General features: G+C 34.4%; 1 protein-coding gene across 18 annotated transcripts; it reads left to right on the top strand.

The window, feature by feature from the left end:
* Positions 1 to 2,053: 2,053 nt before the first annotated feature.
* LOC127506375 (B-cell receptor CD22-like) lies at positions 2,054 to 20,499 on the top strand. 18 transcript variants are annotated; one of them, XR_007927964.1, is made up of 14 exons: positions 2,054 to 2,153; positions 3,584 to 3,727; positions 3,844 to 4,190; positions 4,929 to 5,088; positions 5,210 to 5,473; positions 6,913 to 6,964; positions 7,240 to 10,286; positions 10,582 to 10,664; positions 15,931 to 16,326; positions 17,036 to 17,353; positions 17,472 to 17,735; positions 17,819 to 17,909; positions 18,001 to 18,043; positions 18,611 to 20,499. XR_007927964.1 is itself a non-coding variant. In XM_051882826.1 (13 exons), the coding sequence occupies exons 6-13, from the start codon at positions 10,592 to 10,594 to the stop codon at positions 13,604 to 13,606; spliced, it is 1,395 nt and encodes a 464-aa protein (XP_051738786.1). In that variant the 5' UTR covers positions 4,176 to 4,190; positions 4,929 to 5,088; positions 5,210 to 5,473; positions 6,913 to 6,964; positions 7,240 to 10,286; positions 10,582 to 10,591; the 3' UTR covers positions 13,607 to 14,027. The 18 variants fall into 18 exon arrangements, 17 of the variants coding, with proteins under 17 accessions (XP_051738785.1, XP_051738784.1, XP_051738789.1 ...); XM_051882826.1 differs by lacking the exons at positions 2,054 to 2,153; positions 3,584 to 3,727; positions 15,931 to 16,326; ... (3 more) ...; positions 18,001 to 18,043; positions 18,611 to 20,499 and adding exons at positions 11,162 to 11,557; positions 11,756 to 11,791; positions 11,941 to 12,258; ... (2 more) ...; positions 13,122 to 13,179; positions 13,448 to 14,027 and having other exon boundaries at positions 4,176 to 4,190; XM_051882829.1 differs by lacking the exons at positions 2,054 to 2,153; positions 3,584 to 3,727; positions 15,931 to 16,326; ... (3 more) ...; positions 18,001 to 18,043; positions 18,611 to 20,499 and adding exons at positions 11,162 to 11,557; positions 11,756 to 11,791; positions 11,941 to 12,258; ... (1 more) ...; positions 13,122 to 13,179; positions 13,448 to 14,027 and having other exon boundaries at positions 4,175 to 4,190.

The raw sequence follows: 20,499 nt of genomic DNA, 5'->3' as shown, positions 1-20,499 counted from the left end.
ACATCTCACAGCAATAAAAAAAAAAGAAAAAAGTTTGTTATTAAGAAATGTCTTTTATGCTCTCTTTATGAAAAATAATCCTAAACAGCAACTTGAGGACAATTACAAAAATCAGACACAACAAAACAATTATGCTTGCTTTCAAATGTAAATTAGCAATTCTTGTTTCTAGTAACATTCTGAAATGACTTGTATGTTATATTTCTGTATGCTTATATGCTGTCTTATGTGAAGAAAAAAAAAAATCTTTCAACTTTATATTTTCTGATTAATCTTTTATTAAAAAACAATGAGTGACTGCATTTGTTTCTGTATTCTTTGTTTTGTTTTTAAGTAATGATGCCTATTTTTCTGTTACTTTGTTGCAAAAATGCGTATGCAACATTTTAACTTTTAAAAAATGTCTCTACAATATTCCAAAATAAATGAATAATGAAAGGCAGTACTGATTTGCAGTTAATTTATACATTTGTATAACTGAATGAGGTTTGAGGACTAGGGAACATTTGCGCAGCACACTTGAGAGTCACTACCTTATCACAGGTGTCTTTTGTGAAATGATTTAAAGTGACTGGTTCATGACGGGAAAAGAGTAGCCACAAGGTCAAAATTGGAATAAATAATGACAGGAATTTAATTTTTGGGGTGAACTATTCCTTTACAGTCACATATGTTCTGTTGTGGTATTTCTTTAAGGAAATTACACTATTTCCTTGGTTCCTAGTATAGATGTCACTATAGGCCTATATTAAGAGGGCTTTGTTTTTTTAAATGTTAATATGTATTAGTTAAATCAGTCAATTAATCATAGTTAACTCATAATCAAAGAAGAAAAAAATAATACATAAAGGCCTACTTGTACAATTGGTTAATGTTAGCTAGGCTACTTCTGTGGCTTGAGACTGCTAGCTAAAAGTAAACAGACAGGAAAAACCTCTGAATGGAGATATACAGATATAAGCTATGTGAATTTGTGTTAAGTAAAAACAGAGAGAGCATGTTTTCACTACTAGACTTTAATCATAATCAAAAAAATGTGTTATTCAGTACGTTTTTACGTGAGGCTGCCTGACCTGCAGTGTAACTGTTGCAAACTAGCCAATAGTATTGTTAGCATGTAGCCCATTGTTACTCTAAATGTACATGAAAAGTACATGTTTTGGGGGCTTTTACAAAGACTTAGCCCCCCTGTGCATATATCCTACAAACAGTGTTGGGGAAAGTTACTTTTAAAAGTAATGCATTACAATATTGCGTTACTCCCTAAAAAGTAACTAATTGCGTTACTTCATTACTTTTTATGAAAAGTAATGCGTTACATTACTTTTGCGTTACTTTTTCTAAACAAAAAAGTTCTATTTTTGGCAAAAAGGCCCTTTCACACCAAAAGTGAAATGAATAAGCCTCAGGCTGAAGGAAATGCATATTTACACCTGTACAGTAGAGGGTGCAGCTCAAACAAACCTTTCAGCTGTGCTGCCATTCTGGATTAAAGAAGAATAGGATACAGGAGAAGGAAGTTCTAGTTCTTATTTCTAAATCTAAAGTATTTTTTGCTTATTAGTATGGTTGAATTAGGTAATTGAAGGTCAGCAGCAAAGACATTGTTTAATAATTAAGATTAAATACATAAAGTATATTTGTGTAATTTAATATAGTTTATTACAGGTTTGCAAAAATTCTGAGATTGCATTTCACTGTTTTTATTCATTTTGAGGAATACTGAATGTTTTTGTGCAAGTGAGATGAGTAAATGCTCACATTTAGTCTAGAACTACAATAACCATCATGCTTACACAGCGCACACAACACCCTCTGCACTTTATTTCTCTCAACATCGGGACAGGAGAGATGTCACTCAATAAATGAGAAAAAGTAACTTGCGTTACTTATTTGAAAAAGTAACTTAGATATTTTGTTGTAAATTGAAAAAGTAATGCGTTACTATACTAGTTACTTGAAAAAGTAATCTGATTACGTAACTCAAGTTACATGTAATTACCCCCAACACTGTCTTCAAATAACTTCCTCTGTGTTGACATTACATTTGGGTGTTTTGCAATGTCACATCATGAAGTGTGTTAGAGGGCTGTTGCGACACAGAGGGCAGTTTTAGGCATTTCTGCTTCTTATAAGTTAAACTAATTTCTGAGGTAAGAATTTTTACAGATTTGATTATTTTACTTTTCTTTCTCACACAATATATTTTTATGTCTAAAGGCTATAACTTGAACACCAAGATGTTCATTATTTCACAGTTCACACATTATCTGTAAAAACACAGAAGTAGTAAGAGCTGTGAGTTGCTTAAGGGTGAGTTTACAGTAGCTGCTCAGCTGACTGTGAGTTTCTGTAAATTTTACTGAATCAAGTAACTCAGTTCTAGTAATTAATCTCACACAAGTTTGTTTTTGACAACGAGGAAATAATTTGGTATAATCTGTAGTTATGTATATTAATATAAATATAAATGTATTAAATGAATGAAAATCATTTAAATATGTTTGTCTGTGGCTCAAATGTATCTTTTGTTGCTGATGTAACCAAATGCAGTCAGGCTGATGGAGTCAGATCAAATATTTCTGAATTTAATAAAAACTGGTAATTTTGATGTTACAACATAGCTTAGTCAACATGATTATTTACAGTGGATGAATAAAATAAGTAAACAATACAACAGAAGACTATGTATCTTTGTGAGTGTTACAGTGAAAATGTGGCAACTCATCTTTGTTCTATTTCATCAATATAGTAGTGCAGTGAGGTAAAGTTGTTAACCCCTTAAACTCTTTGGGTTATTTTGGAATTCTGACTGAAATTGGACATACCCAAATCTGATGGCTCCCCTTAACCACATATAGTGAAGTAAATGCAAAATATTGAGTTACCATGACCTTTGCTTTAGAATTAATTATACATTATGCATTATTCATGTTAATTATGAACCTGTATATAGTAGTTCTTAGAAGTTCTCTGGGAGGTATGAAAAAAATAGTAGTTACTGATTAGCTAATTGTGAAGTACCACCTTCAACTGAGCACTATTAAATAAATCACTATTAAGTTAAATCAACTCTCCTCAGAGTACATATGGTCCATCTCTATATAGTGTTAAAGTAACACTACAGCAGTTAAAGTTAATGAGATAATTAAGTGATTAATTAAGTGATGATTGAGCATTAGTGATGAACACCTGCTGTTAAAAAGCAGAATAACTGAAGAGAAACACAAGAACTACAACTGACTTCCAGCCACAGGCTAAGATGAACTCAACTTAAGATAAAAGACATTAAATCTCTCAAGATCTGATTAAACAACTCCATATTATCTCATTAACTTTAACTCTGCTTCAGTCTTATTTTAACTTTGTAGAGAGGTACCATATGTTGTCTGAACAGAGTTTATTTAACTCGGGGGATTTTGCTGTGTAGTTACTAGAGTGTTAATAATGCATTACTCATTTGTTCCTGTAGTTATTCATTAATGAAGGATCAGTATATAAGTGTTACCCATCAATCTAACAAATATAGTAGTGCAGTGAGATAAAGTTGTTAAATGTGCATGATGTGTTTTGTGTTGTGTAGTGATGAAGTGTAATGCGATGGTGTTGTGGACTCATTTGTTACTATTGTAAAGTCCAAATTCATCCTCGTTACAAACCATGATGGCAGGAATCCAGATCATTTCCTTCATTTTCATCAGCTCGGTGTTGTTACATACTCATTCAGGTTGGTTAAACTTTTGTCGTCATTATGAGTAAGGGCAAGTGTGATTATAATGTGCATTAAACCCAATGCTTATTCCTTCATATCTCTAGCATTATTAATGTGTTTTTATTTTCCAGCTGATGATATCTACTTTGCCGTGATGCCTCAGACAGTAACAGCTCTGACAGGATCTTGTGTGCAGATTCCTTGCACATTCCATATCCCCAATTTTGAGGACAAACGTAATAACACACAATCTGTTTATGGGATCTGGCTGAAAAATAAATCACAGTTTGCTGACAGAGATGGCTTCATAGCTTTTAATAGCAGTGAAAACATCATTAGAGGATTCAGTGACATACAGATAACTGGAGATCTCAGTGAAAGGAACTGCACAACTGTCTTCTATAACCTCATGAAGAATCATTCAGATTTAACCCTAATCAACCTGATTCAAGAAAGACTATGAACATCACTGTCATAGGTAAATGTCATCTCTACAGAACAGACCATCTACATACCAAAGTACAAATGGAATTCATCAACCTTTGAGGAGAATCACTATTTTTGACATCAAAATAATAATTACATAATTGGTAGCTGGTATATAATGATACTAGTCAACTTTTTATACTATACAATATGTACAAAAAACTATGACATATTATGAAACTATATCTTCAGTGTCTCAATATGGAGGTAGTAGTCTAACCCACACATCGAAATAATGTAGATAGAAGATATTCGTTGCGTCCGAAATCGCATACTGTGTGAGTATGTACTACATTTGAATTTACTTTGTGACTGCTAAAATAGTATGTTATATAGTATTAATATGGGTAATAAGAATGAAATTCAGACATACTACGTCTGCCGTGTTGTTACTGTCACGTGATCTACTAGCTTCAGTTGCATCACTTCACTTCCATTCATAAATAATCTCTGTGGCCTCACGGGGTAGTAAAGTGTCCATCGAATGCGCACTTCCGAATCTCTGCGGAAGTAGTAGGTCATCCGGGGACTTTTTGCCTACTGTTTTTTGAATACTATGTATTCAGACATACTACTCTTTTGGCGTATGTTAGTAGTAGGGAAGTATTTGATCTTGGATGCATTGACTGTTCCAAATACTGGCTGCAGAACACATTTCGATAACACTTTACACTAAGGTTTCATTATATCCTGGTCCAACATCCCTGAATCTGCCCACATTACAACACAGTTACAGGAGAAACCTGATAAAACCCAGTCAGTGTTTTCACACATGACCTTCAAAGCTTCATACATGGATCACAGAATGAACATCTCCTGCACTGCTACATATCCAAGAAATACACCTGATGACTCAACCGTGGAGACCACTGTGATGCTACGAGTCCTGTGTAAGAGATTTGGAGTAGTTTTGTGTTCATAATACTTGATGTAATGAATTTATTAGGTCAATGTTATTATGTAAGTTTGGGTCTTAATGTTAAGTTTACTCTGCTTGTGTTTCTGCCAAAGTTCCTCCAAAAGAAACTCACATCACCATCGATCCATCTGCTTCAGTCTCTGTTGGCACTAATGTGACTTTGACCTGCAAAAGCAAAGCCAATCCATCAAATGACATGAACTACACTTGGTACAAACATGGATATGAGACGCCTATAGCTCATGGAAAGAAGATTACCTTCAATGCAACTCAAAATAATGCATCATGGTATTCCTGCATTGCACAGAATAAACATGGAAACCAGTCATCAGCAGAGATCCAGCTTACAGTTGAAGGTGAGTTTACACAGTCTAAATGTCGAGAACAAGGTCATTTACAGATCTAAAGCAATAAAGATCATTTGAAATGCAACATTTTGTCCAGACATTTCACAGGACATGGGACAAGATGGACACTCTATGATTGCAGTGGCGCCTGCAGCCGTACAGCTGTACACACTGTGTGTACCATAAGAGGGCGCTAATTAATGCCGTTTTTATTTTTTACATAATTTTTAAATTGATTATTAAAATCTATCTGCGTACACTCATGACATATAAGAGAGCAAGAGAGAATGAGGATAAATAAAGGTGTGCGTTTGTGTGTTGTAAAGTCAAATGCGTGTATGTGCGTGCATGGGTGGGTGGATATGGGTGAAAAGAAATCTCATTGGCTAGTTTAGTTTCGTCGTTTTTTCCACACATGAAAAATGACGTTACAGATAGTTAATGTTTAAAAACTGGCTCAAAATTAGTAAACACTCTCTAAAACAGCTAAATTCGATTGAAATATTTACAAAAAGGCCTAAAACTATTGAGTAGGGATGGAGAAATGAAGCCTCTTAAATCTTTGAAGCTTTTCTCTGAATGTTTCGGCAAAGGTTTCAAAGCATCAAGAGTGTAAAATTTACAGCAGCCATAAACCCGAGTGCGCAGTTCCGTTGTTTTATCCATATAGGACAAATAAAAGCCTGACGACGCTAAATGTGTTTAGTTTTCTGATAATATAATTCACATATTAAAGTTTGTTAATTATTGGGGGGTTGGGTTGTTTTTTGGGGGTTCTGGCTGGTTGTGTGGGACGAATTGTGGCAGTGCTCACTCTCTCTGCTCTTGGATTTTGTACAAGGTAAAATAAGTTGTATTCACTTTCATTGTGAATTAAACATTAGCTGTATTCCTCTTATAGCAGATGCCATTTTGAAACATCCTGTTTTAAGATGTATTCAGCATTGTGCTTATGTTTGTTTAAGCATCAGCCACAGTTAAAAACTGAGTTGCTAGTGTTTGACTTCATACAGTGATAAAACAAACTATTAGAAAGCACTTCAGTCATGTGCATGTAACGTATTAATACTACATTATTCTTAATTTCTTCTCACCTACTAGGACATGGAGAATTGTTTCCATTTGTGAGAATATACTGGATTCATGTACAGTGAAAAATTAAGTTAAAATTATTTTGTTCATTGTCAAGTTTAATATTCAATGTCAATATTGAGGCAAATGTAAAAATGTGATTTATAACCATGGTATTTTTAATAACATGATTTTTTCTGCTCATCAGATATGAGAGGTGATCTTTTTAAATGTATTAAGAATATTTTACAACATATTTCTGCAGTCATTGCCAATTTACACTTGATCCATTTGAATATAATTGTGTAATAAGATTATTTAGGCCAGTGCAAAAATAAAAATGTGCCTAAAACATTTTGACCTTCTTTCTTTATTAGGAGAAAAAAATTCAATAAACCCAGTGTCAATAAGAAGGATCCTTCTGGTCAGGTAAGTTTAGTTTAGTTTTGTATAGATTTGTGTGCAAATCTGGTTCATAAAAGTTCAGTATTCTAGACATTTATTATTTATTCATTCATCAGCTTGTTCATATTTATGAGCATTCATTTATTAAAAGTTAATTTATTTCTTTTATCAAGTTGATTATGTGAAAGATACATAATAAAAATTAGAGATCACATATAAAGAATAAAAATATTTTTTGATTACATATAAAAATGTCTTGCAAATAAAACATAACTGTAACCTGTTTTCACTGTGCACAGGTTAATAAAATTTCTGATGATGAAACACTGATCATCTACTATGAAAAGACTGACATCCCAAAGCAGCAGAACTACTGCATCACAGAGACATACTCCAAACATGATGAATACACAGAAATAGAGTACAGAGTATTTCAGGATTTGTAGGCTCACTTAAAGGGTTAGTTCACCCAAAAATGAAAATAACGTCATTTATTACTCACCCTCATGTCGTTCCACACCCGTAAGACCTTCATTCATCTTCGGAACACAAATTAAGATGTTTTTGATTAAATCCGATGGCTCAGTGAGGCCTGCATTCAAAGCAATGACATTTCCTCTCTCAAGATCCATAAAGGTACTAAAAACATATTTAAAACAGTTCATGTGAGTTCAGTAGTTCTACCTTAATATTATAAAGTGACGAGAATACTTTTTGTGTGCCAAAAAAACAAAATAACGGCTTTTCAACAATATAGTGATAGGTTGATTTCAAAACACTGCTTCAGAGCTTTATGAATCGAATCAGTGACTCGGATCTCCTATCAAACGGCTGAAATCACGTGACTTTGGCGCTCCAAATCACTGATTCGGTTCGCAAAGCTCCGAAGCAGTGTTTTGAAACCTAACTCTTACTCAATTTATTATATTTAGCAGACAGAATAAGTCCTGTATGTTAAATTACACTGTATCACCTGAATCTGGGCAAATTGAGTGCCAGTCACAGAGCGGGTCACAATTAATTATTTGCGGTTTAAAACATTATCATCCAACGTGATGCCAAATAGGTTTCCCAACTAATGATAATCAGTATTACATAGTATAATAGTATGAATTTATCCGACACACGTGTCCTGCTAAATCACGTCTACTATCCTGCAACAGAACAATAATGGCCACCCTACTTTACAAGGCAAAAAAAAAAAAAGAAGAAAAGCTTTAAACACAAGAGGGTATTACTGGGTATTTATATTTTTATTTGTCAAGACATTTATACCATAATTAATTTTATGGTGCTGTTTTGTCCTTTTTGGAGCTCAACTTCCGTATGTCAGAGTACACCAGGGGTCTCAAACTCAAATTGGCTGGGGGCCATTGCTGTGATTGACTCCTCATAGGAGGGCCATTTTAACATTCAGGCATAAGAAAGCGCAAAATTTCTGAAAAATTACTTTCCTTTGCATTATTTCTCATTTACTTCAAATTTCATTACTAAAATATTTTTGCCATACTTAAAAAATGTAAACAGCTGATCATAGCTGTAGAGGGCGGGTTTTTATTTCTCAAATCCATATAAATATATCTAGTAGTAGAGCTAATGCAAGGACTAGAAATCAGTTTTTCTTTTGCTGAAACTTCCTAGTCATCATGGAGAGTGCAGCTTATGGTTGCATAGCAACGACAGACGCCACGGGAGCGAAAGCGCTTTGGAAAGAAGGAGAAAGCGGCGAATATGTGACGCGATATGTGAATGGCCTCTTAGAACGGCAACCTTTTTTTTGCATATCAGACAGGTAGCAACTAGAGAATAATAATAATAATAATAATAATAATAATTTAGCGGGCCAGATTATGTTTTATTTTTTAGATCAGTTGCGGGACGGGTGGAGGGGCCTCAAAGTTTGAGACCACTGGAGTACACTGTTGTTGTATGCAAGAGCAGCATGAAAAAAAAAAAAAAAAACCTAAAATATTTATTTAAAGAAAAATAGTCTCACAGGTTTGGAAGAACATGAAGATTTGTAACAAAGAGGGTAAGACTTTTCATAATTTTCTTTTTTGGGTGAGCTGTGCCATAGTAATATATTACTAATGTATTTAAAATAGTAGAAGAAAACGTGAAAATATCTTGAGCTTGTGTTAACCACTGACCTTATTTCAATTAAGATGGAACAGGAAGTGCTAAAATGCGAACTCATTTCCGGGTTTTGGCACACAAAAATATGTCATCCCTGCAACTCTCTATGACGCAGACATAATGACAGCAGGGATCACTCGTATTTCATTAAATAAATAATAAATAGTTACTTTTTGAAATATAGCTTACTTTCTGAAGTACATAATACACTGAAAAGTTTTGACAGTATATATATATATATATTACAGTATATTGTTGTCACTACTGCCTCCTGACTTCTATAAATGAATTCATTTCACTACTGAACTGCTACGTTATATTACTCTGCAATAAGGTGGTAATGCCACTGTTTTTTTAAAGTAAAATCACAGCTTTATTGTTAGTCGAGAGTTATTTATTGTTCGTTGTTGTCTCTCCCTCTCTCTCTCAAAAAATAATTCAAATAAATGATATAATTCAATCAAATAAATGTCATCTTACTACTTTATCTCTGTGTTTGATTCAAAACAGGCAGAATGCTAGCGAGTTATACAGCTGGCAAAAATAACCGTAATTTTTAACCGTAATTTTTAACCCTTTTGCTCAAATATTGATAGTGTTGGCAAGTATCCATGGTATAAGAGGGATAATCTAAGGCTAGGTTTGCATTACACAATTTTAATGCACTTTGCATCGGAGGTGGGGTTTGCTTCCAAGTCATGCACTAAAATCGAATAAGGCACACCTAGCTGTGGATTATCCCTTGAAGGCTCTGTGTGTCTTCCTGTAATTACAAGGGGCGGTCAATAATATATGACATCACATCACTAAAGCCATATTTAAACAGACTAGCAGAAATTAGGCAACTTTAGAAACTTTAGGTTTCAGTTCTTTTTTCTTTTTCTTTTTTTCACACAAGAACAGCATACGTGTCTCATAAGCCAGCATTCAGTCTTAAAATGGTGTAAATTTTGGGGTTTAAGTGTTCCAGTCTCGTGCACCAGTCACAATGTGCACAGAAGCTCTTCTGCATTCAATAGATGTGTTGTTGTTAGAAAGAATGAAAAACATTTAAGCACAGAATGAACAAAGGTAGATTCATAATATCTCGTCCTGTAGTGCTGCTGGGAAACTGTCAAGAGAATATCACGTCACTAAGTGTTTAATTTATCTCACATAGAGGAAGACATCTTCATTAACTTCTGCTTTTCTTTGACTGCACTGCTCTGAGGTAAGGCTTGTCTCTTTTTTAAAAGTATAAATCATTAGAAACATGGCGTAATCAAGTTCATGACAACAATTATTCATTTAATAAAGATATTAATCAGGGATGGGAGAGTCTGCAGTCTCCAGTGATTATTAACACTCTTAAAATCTCTTTAGTTAAGCACAGTAATAAAACAAGCTGAAGATACATTTCATTGCTTTTAGAGTAAAAACTATTTGTTGTGGCAGTTTTTATTATTATTTTATTTATTTATTTATTTGGCACACAAGTTTTAATTTCTTTCCTGTGTTTGTGTCAGAGCTCCAGTGATGTCTGTGTTCCAGATCACGTCCTTCATCAACATCATCATCATCAGCTCTGTGTTTCTACACACTCAATCAGGTTGGTCCATATTACACTCAGTTTATTATTATTTTTTTAATCATCACATTTACCAGCAGAAGCACTGCTGATATGATGACACAAGAGGGAAAATAGTGTGCAGGCATGTGATTGGCAAAGAACAAGCAAGCAAAAATTACCCTTAATTTTTTATCTGTTCATCAGATAAAGATACCATATGGCTGTAGAAGACTTTAAATACAGGACACAGGTCATATATGTCATAATAATTTTTTTTTATGGTGCTGTTTTGTCCTTTTTGGAGCTCGACTTCCATATGTCAGAGTGCACTGTTGTTCTGTGCAAGAGCAGCACGGAAAAAATCTTTAATATATTTATTTAAAGAAAAATAGTTATCACACAGGTTTGGAAGAACATAAGGATCTGTAACAAAGAGGGTGATATCTTTCAGAATTTTGATATTTGGGTGAACTGTGCCTTTACCTCTCTAAGGTTTAAGTCATAATGCACAAATGTGTTTTTGTTTTATGTTCCAGCTGATAATATCTACTCTGCTGTGATGCCTCAGACAATAACAGCTCTGACAGGTTCTTGTGTGCAGATTCCTTGCACATTCAGCATCTCCAATTTTGAGGACAAACAAAAAAAGTCAAATTTTAGTTATGGGATCTGGCTAAAAAATAAATCACAGTTTGCTGACAGTGATGGCTTCATAGCTTTTAATAGCAGTAAAAACATCATTAAAGGATTCAGTGACATACAGATGACCGGTGATCTCAGTGAGAGGAACTGCACGACTGTCTTCTATAACATCATGAAGAATCATTCAGATCTCTACTACTTCAGACTGGAAATGGAGCCAAATGTGTTCAAAGCAACATTTAACACTGGTCAACATGGTTCAAGAAAGACTGTGAAGATCACTGTCAGAGGTTAATGTCATCTCCACTGTCTTTAACATACAGCTTTGTAATGGTTTTCTTCATCTGTAAGTCACTTCTATCAAAACATCTGACAAATAAATGTAAATGACGTACATAATGCTGCAATCTCAAACCACTAAAAACTGTAAAAAAACTGACTGGAAATGGAGCCAAATGTGTTTAGAGCAACATTTAACCCTAATACAGATGGTTTAAGAAAGACTGTGAAGATCACTGTCAGAGGTAAATGTCATCTCCAATATGCTTTACTTCACTTGTGACTTCATAAATGTATAAGGTAAAGACATTTAAATGTAAATATTATTTACATAAGTAATTCAATTGCTAAGAACATTTTCTTAATGATGAACTACAATAATTTATTCCTGTAGATGAACCACAACCTCCTGAACTTAAACCCAATGATCTGAAAGAAGTGACGGAGAACACAACAGTCAATCTGAACTGCTCTGCTGAAGCCCCCTGCCCCAAACAACCTCCTACAATATCCTGGTCCAACATCCCTGAATCTGCCCACATTACAACACCGTTACAAGAGAAACCTGATAAAACCCAGTCAGTGTTTTCACACATGACCTTCAAAGCTTCATACATGGATCACAGAAGGAACATCTCCTGCACTGCTACATATCCAAGAAATACACCTGAAGACTCAACTGTGAAGACCACCGTGATGCTACGAGTCCTGTGTAAGAGATAAAACTATTTACTTCCTTTATCATAGCTCTGTGCGTGCTTAAATGCACAATGTGCTGCTTACACAGAATTTGGTGTTTAGCTACCCAAAATTTTCTAATGCACAGGCGTTTTACTACTTTCCCTATTTATGTGCTTGTGTTTCTGTCAAAGTTCCTCCAAAAGAAACTCAGATCACCATCGATCCATCTGCTTCAGTCTCTGTTGGCACTAATGTGACTTTGACCTGCAAAAGCAAATCCAATCCATCACAAGAAATTAGTTACACCTGGTACAAACGTGGATATGAGACGCCTATAGCTCGGGGAGAGATGATTACCTTCAATGCAACTCAAAAGAATGCATTATGGTATTCCTGCATTGCACAGAATCAACATGGAAAACAGTCATCAGTAGAGATCCAGCTCACAGTTGAAGGTGAGTTTACACAGTCTAAATGTCGAGAACAAGGTCATTTACAGATCTAACGCAATGAAGATTATTTGAAAGAGAACATTCTAGTCCAATTACAAGCGTTTCACATGCTGTAGGACAAGATGGACATTCCATGCCTACGATTATTGGTTGTGTGGGAGGAATCGTGGCAGTGCTCACTCTCTCTGTTTTTGGTTTTTGTGCCAGGTAAAATTAGTTACAATTTCAGTTACTTAATCATCGTTGATGTGATTTTGAAAAGGACCGCTTTAAGATGTATTTAGCATTGTGCTTGTGTTAGTTTAAGCCTCAGCCACAGTTAGAACATATGAGATTTGGTAGTGTTTGACTTCATACAGTGATCAGATTAGCTTTTACAAAGCATTTTAATCTTGCACAGTCAAGTCAAGTTTTTAGTTTAATTATTTATTTCCTCTCACAGGACCAGGACAAAGACACACAGGGGAAACAATGTTGGAGAAGAAGAGACCTTGAATCAGGTTTGTGAACTTCCTCAAACACCAGTCATTTCACACCACTGAACAAACGATCTCAAAGTCTTTTGTAGATCATTGTCATTGCTAGAGGCTCTCAGCTCCGGTGCTGCACATTTTGTATGTCTCTCTTATCTAGTTCAGTCATGAAACTCTAGGTGGTGCAGGCTAAGACCAAATAAATTAACATTGTTATATCCATTAACTATTCCTAGAGTTGTCATGATTAAAATGCTGGTATATATACACCAAATATTTTTGTTTTAATTTTTAGGCACAGGATGAAACTATTGACAGGAATTCCACATATACTAATGTCCTCACCGTGACCAACCAGGACAACAAGATCTCTGATGATTATAGTCTGTGTGAGTTTGCGACTCAGTCCGACCACAATACAGGGAAAGACTCAACCGAAAGAAGACAACTATGAAAAAGGTTCAGATGTAGTATATGCTCAGGTCCACATGATACACAAAAAACCAAAAGCCATCAGTGTTGTGCATGAGGACATTTACTCTCAGGTGAAAAAATAACTTTTTACATCTCACAGCAAAAAAAAAAAAAAAAAAAAAGTTTGTTATTAAGAAATGTCTTTTATGCTCTCTTTATGAAAAATAATCCTAAACAGCTACTTGAGGACAATTACACAAATGAGACAAAACAAAACAATTATGCTTGCTTTCAAATGTAAATTAGAAATTCTTGTTTCTAGTAACATTCTGAAATGACTTGTATGTTATATTTATGTATGCTTATATGCTGTATGCTTCACATCTGTGAAGAAAAAAAAAAATTATTTCAACTTTATATTTTCTGATTAATCTTTTATTAAAAAACAATGAGTGACTGCATTTGTTTCTGTATTCTTTGTTTTGTTTTGTTTTTTAAATAATGATGCCTATTTTTCTGTTACTTTGTTGCAAAAATGCACATGCAAAATTTTAACTTTTAAAAAATGTCTCTACAATATTCCAAAATAAATTAATAATAAAATGGCAGTACTGATTTGTGGTTGATTTATACATTTGTATAACTGAATGAGGTTCGAGGACTTGGGAACATTTGCACAGCACACTTGAGAATCACTACCTTATCACAGTTGTCTTTTGTAAAATGAATTAAAGTGACGGGTTCATGAGGGAAGAAGAGTAGCCACAAGGTCATGTTTGGAATAAATAATGACAGGAATTTCATTTTTGGGGTGAACTATTCCTTTACAGTCAAGTGTTTGGTTGTTGCATTGTACTTCCTAGTAGGTTCCTAGTAAAGGCCTATAGGCCTATTTTAGGAGGGCTTTGTTTTTTAACTGTTAACATGTATTAGTTAAATCAGTCAATTAATCATAGTTAACTCATAATCAAAGAAGAAAAAAAATAATACATAAAGGCCTACTTGTACAATTGGTTAATGTTAGCTAGGCTACTTCTGTGACTTTTGTAGCTAAAAGTAAATGGACAGGAAAATCCTCTGACTGGAGATATCATACAGATATAAGCTATGTGAATTTGTGTTAAGTTAGAAAAGAGAAAGCATGTTTTCACTTTAGACTTTAGTCATCATCAAAAAATTTGTTATTCAGTACGTTTTTATGTGAGGCTGCCTGACCTGCAGTGTAATGGATGTTGCAAACTAGCCAACAGTAATTGTTAGCATGTAGCCCATTGTTACTCTAAAAGTACATTAAAAGTACATGTTTTGGGGGCTTTTACAAAGGCTTAGCCCCCCTATGCATATATCCTACAAATAATTTCCTCTGTGATGACATTACATTAGGGTGTTTTGCAATGTCAAATCATGATGCATGTTAAAAGGCTGTTGCAACAAAGAGGGCAGATTTAGGAACTTCTGCTTCTTATAAGTTAAACTACTTTTCTGAGGTAAGAATTTCAATCGTTTACTTTTCTCACACAATACATTTTTATGTCTAAAGGCTATAACTTGAACACCAACATGTTCATTATTTTACAGTTCACACATTATCTGTAAAAACAGAAGTAGTAAGAGCTGTGAGTTGCTTAAGGGTGAGTTTCCAGTAGCTGCTCAGCTGACTGTGAGTTCCTGTGAGTTTTACTGAATCAAGTAACTCAGTTCTTGTAATTAATTTCACACAAGTTTATTTTTGACAACAAAGAATTTGGTATAATCTGTAGTTATGTATATTAATATAAATGTATTAAGTGAAAGAAAATCATTTAAATATGTTTGTCTGTAGCTGTTTCTTTTGTTGCTGATGTAACCAAATGCAGTCAGGCTGATGGAGTCAGATCAAATATTTCTGAATTTAATAAAAACTGGTAATTTTGATGTTACGACATAGCTTAGTCAACATGTTTATTTATGAATAAAATAAGTAAACAATCAATACAACAGAAGATTGTATCTGTGTGAGTGTAACAGTGAAAATGTGGCAACTCATCTTTGTTCTATTTCATCAACATAGTAGTGCAGTGAGGTAAAGTTGTTAAATGTGCATGATGTGTTTTGTGTTGTGTAGTGATGAAATGTAATGTGATGGTGTTGTGGATTCATTTGTTACTATTGTAAAGTCCAAAGTCATTCTCATTACAAACCATGATGGCAAGAATCCAGATCACTTCCTTCATTTTCATCAGCTCGGTGTTGTTACATACTCATTCAGGTTGGTTAAACTTTTGTCATTATTATGAGTAAGGGCAAGTGTGATTATAATGTGCATTAAACCCAATGCTTATTCCTTCATATCTCTAGCATGATTAATGTGTTTTTATTTTCCAGCTGATGATATCTACTTTGCCGTGATGCCTCAGACAGTAACAGCTCTGACAGGATCTTGTGTGCAGATTCCTTGCACATTCAACATCTCCAATTTTGAGGGCAAACGTAATAACACACAATCTGTTTATGGGATCTGGCTGAAAAATAAATCACAGTTTGCTGACAGAGATGGCTTCATAGCTTTTAATAGCAGTGAAAACATCATTAGAGGATTCAGTGACATACAGATAACTGGAAATCTCAGTGAGAGAAACTGCACAACTGTCTTCTATAACATCATGAAGAATCATTCAGATATCTACTACTTCAGACTGGAAATGGAGCCAAATGTGTTCAGAGCAACATTTATCACCAGTCAACATGGTTCAAGAAAGATTGTGAACATTACTGTCAGAGGTAAATGACACTCCAGAGAACAGAGCATCTACATACCTAAGTACCAGTAAAATTCATCAACCTTTAAGAAGAATCACTATTTTTGACATGGAAATAATAATTACATAATTAATAGCTGGTATATAATGATACTAGTAAACTTTTTATACTATACAATATGTACAAAAAAAAACTATAACATATTATCAAACTATATCTTGAATGTCCCAGTCTTATGGATGTAGTAGCCTAACCCACACATCGAAATAATGTAGATAGAAGATACTCGCTGCGTCCGAAATCGCATACTGTGTGAGTATGTACTATTTTTAAATTTACTTTGTGACCGTTAAAATAGTATGTTATATAGTATTAATATGGGTAGTATGAATGAAATTCAGACATACTACGTCTGCCATGTTGTTACTGTCACGTGATCTACTAGCATCAGTTGCGTCACTTCACTTTCATTCATAAATAATCTTTGCTGCAAATTGTTGCATTTATTAAATGCAAATGCAAATTTATCTGTATCATGTAAGAATGGCTTTACGAACAGAAAAACAAAATTCTAAGTGACCCTTTATATCACCATTAGCAACAACCCAAAATGTGTGAAATCCGCTAAACACACATGTACTAAACCACACCACAAGTGTGACAACCTCATTCTCTAACATGACTATGCATTGCATGTATTCCTTAATGATTGCAATCATTTACCCTGTAGATTCACCACAACCTCCTGAACTTAAACCCAATGATCAACGCTCTGTGATGGAGGAAACAACAGTCAATCTGAACTGCTCTGCTGAAGCCCCCTGCCCCAAACAACCTCCTACAATATCCTGGTCCAACATCCCTGAATCTGCCAACATTACAACACAGTTACAGGAGAAACCTGATAAAACCCTGTCAGTGTTTTCACACATGACCTTCAAAGCTTCATACATGGATCACAGAAAGAACATCTCCTGCACTGCTACATATCCAAGAAATACACGTGAAGACTCAACTGTGGAGACCACCGTGATGCTACAAGTCCTGTGTAAGAGATTTGGAGTAGTTTTGTGTCTCTCATAAATGAATGAATATCAAAGTTAATATTTAATATTGAGATGGGTATTATTAACTTTAAGTTTACTCTGCTTATGTTTCCATCAAAGTTCCTCCTAAAGAAACTCACATCATCATTACTCCATCTGCTCCAGTCGCTATTGAAACTAATGTGACTTTAACCTGCAAAAGCAAAGCCAATCCATCAAATGAAACGAGCTACACCTGGTACAAACGTGGACAGGAGATGAAAATAGCACAGGGAATGAAGATTAGCTTCATCGTAACTCATAATAATACAGGCTCATACTTCTGCATTGCAAAAAATAAACATGGAAACCAGTCATCAGCAGAGATCCAGCTCACAGTTGGAGGTAAATGAAGCATTGACTTCTGATGTATTATGGATTTATGAATACTGTATAAAACACACTCCTGAGTAACTCTTGTATTTTAGGAGAGAGAGGATTCTCTCGTGTGATATATGGTTGTACAGGAGCACTTTTGGCCTTTGTTCTGTTGTCTGCAGTACTCTTTTTCTGTATGAGGTAAATATATAATAATAGAAATACATATGTATATAAATTAATTAATTAAATTAATTACTTACTTAATAATTTTATTTATTTTTTACAACAGAACAAAGACATCAAGTCAGGCCCATGTCATAGGAAGAGATCAGGTGGGGTTTTTTTTTTGAGAGTCCTACTAAAAGACATGAAACAGTTCAATAAACAAGGCATTAACACCGAGTAACTTGAATTTATACAACATATTGTCAGTTGTTTTGTCCACAACAAAAAATGTTCTAAACGAATCATCATAGAATTAACCGTTGCGTGTCTGTGTCTCAAACTACATCGGTGTTTAATTACTGAATGAATCAGTGTTTTTTAACAAATCAGTTAAGTGAATGATTCAATGACATTTGAATAAGTAATTACTTGTGGACTGCTAAAAAGCATGTTCTATATAGTATGAATGTGTGAAGTATGGATGTAACCCAGATGTACTACATTCGCCATGTTGTCATTGTCAAGTGACCTACCAGTGTCAGTTATGTCACTTCACTGCCATTCACAAATCCTCTTCCTCATGGGATAGCAAAGTGTCCATCGTATGCACACTTCAGAATCTCTGCTAGTCTTCTAAAGACTCACTCATTATAGGATCTCCTCAAACAACACTTAATTTACAGAAGAATGAAAGTGATATAATAATTTTTAAAAATTTCCTTTTTTTTCCTCAGGCTACAGATAAAAACAGTGACATGGTGGCTATCTATGCTAACAGTTCCATTGCAAACAGCAAGAAAAGTGAGAAGAAAGAAACTGATGATCTCCACTATGGAGAGATTGACTTCTCCAAACTCCAGACAGGCAACATGACAAGGGAGCACTCAAACAATGGCCCACAGACAGAGTATGCAGAGATTCAAGCGACAGGGAGAAACAACAAGAAAATTATTGAGCAAATGGACAAACAAATCTAATCTCTTGTCTAAATAGTGAAAAAATAGATATGTAAATAATAATGAAACTTCATTGTACTTAATAGAAAAAAAGCTGAACTCAAAATTTGATTGTAGTAAGCTAAACTTAAAATGATTGAGTTGCAGCAGATTTCTAAATTACAGCATGCTTTGCGTTAGACTGTATAAGGAAACTAAATGTTGAAATTAAGTGTTATTTTGTTTGTTTTAGCACAAGATTAACATAGAGAGACTTAAGTTAGTGTTTAATGTTGTGTTATGTTCGTTTTAAGGGTTAAATTGTGGTGAAGAGTAGAGCCTGTGGTTAGGTTGAGGATGGGCTGCAAAACTTTTAAGACCATATATACTATATGTTGTTTGATTATATACATGCAAGTATATAATGACAGTCTCACTGATAGTTTTAATAGCATGTGCTATTTGCTATCTAACATTTAACCAAGATCTGAATGTGATGTTTATGTAAATGAACTGTATGTAATTAACATTATGATGAGTGGGGCGAGGCTGAGATCTATGGGAGCGAAGGGAGGCCGGTGACACACCGAGAGGCCGAGAGACACCTGTGCACCACAATGTCCTTGCTCTGCTTCAAATTATTTCCAAGCAATGACCCCTGGACTTTTGGTTGACTGTTATACTCACCTGAAGAGCAATGTAGGACGTTGCCATTTTGTTTGTCCTTCGAGGAGGCTTCTTCTCTCAAAGCTCTTTGTACAATTGTACAAATTGCTGTGAAGAACTAGTCACAAATGTTTGGAAAAGGGATCAAGCCTCAGTCAGAACAAGCTGATAACTGACAGCTTTGCTTCTTTTATAGGCTCTGAACGTTCTAAAAATCTAATGACGTCACAGTACCATCACTTGACATCCAGTGTTGCATTCCTTAACAGCAAAACACAATTAGGGTTTTACTCTTGTTGTTTTTGTTGTTGTTGTTGTTTAAATCCTCCTTCACAATATGGGACAAAAGATTCATTTTGCTAGTATAAAAATGATATAGCCTAACTTAAAAATGAATAATTCCGGTCTTTGATGCTATATGCTCAATAACAGTTATTTACTATGAAGCCTATACTATAAAAATTTTTTACTATAAAACAAATTTGGTTGTAAAATGGCAGCAGGTGTTGCGGTAATGAGAAAATCAGTCAAAATCAAATAAAAATGTTAATTTAAAAATATATATTATTTCAGAGTTTCATGTAACTGTGCATGACTGTTAATCAATTTTAAAAAATGAGAAAATGTATTCGCTTTCCTAATGGTATTGACATTTGCAGACTGTATGAGGTAATGAGATTTTTAAGGACTTGTTTTGGAAAATGATCACAAACACTTCAGACCTTGCTCTTAATGTCTAAAAAAGAAATCTGTTGATACAGACATTTAAAAAAAAAAAAAAAAAAAGTTTTTGTGAGAATCACCCATCTGGAGAGTGATGGAGAGACGGCATTATCGTTAACAGTGTGGTCTGCTGAAATGTACAGGTAACTGGAGAGATGGTTACTGAGTGAATTGACAATGTTCCTAAATACGATTCATAACATTAACATTTCTGTTAACTGGATTAATTTCAGTATGGCTAATGTACCTCTTCAACATGTTCTTAAAACTTTCATGCCAATAAAGATAAATGTATTATT

The sequence above is a fragment of the Ctenopharyngodon idella genome, chromosome 23 (genome assembly GCF_019924925.1).
Source record: "Ctenopharyngodon idella isolate HZGC_01 chromosome 23, HZGC01, whole genome shotgun sequence".
NCBI lineage: Eukaryota > Metazoa > Chordata > Actinopteri > Cypriniformes > Xenocyprididae > Ctenopharyngodon > Ctenopharyngodon idella.
Note: the sequence above shows the minus strand (reverse complement) of the source record. Positions and strands in the feature narration are given on the sequence as shown.

Bases quoted from the DNA above. Each gene is read 5' to 3' on its own strand.
- LOC127506375 (XM_051882812.1), top strand. From the start codon at position 10,592: ATGTCTGTGTTCCAGATCACGTCCTTCATCAACATCATCATCATCAGC. The intron at 16,327-17,035 runs GTAAATGACACT...TTTACCCTGTAG, and splicing joins TGTGAACATTACTGTCAGAG to ATTCACCACAACCTCCTGAA. The intron at 17,354-17,471 runs GTAAGAGATTTG...TTTCCATCAAAG, and splicing joins CGTGATGCTACAAGTCCTGT to TTCCTCCTAAAGAAACTCAC.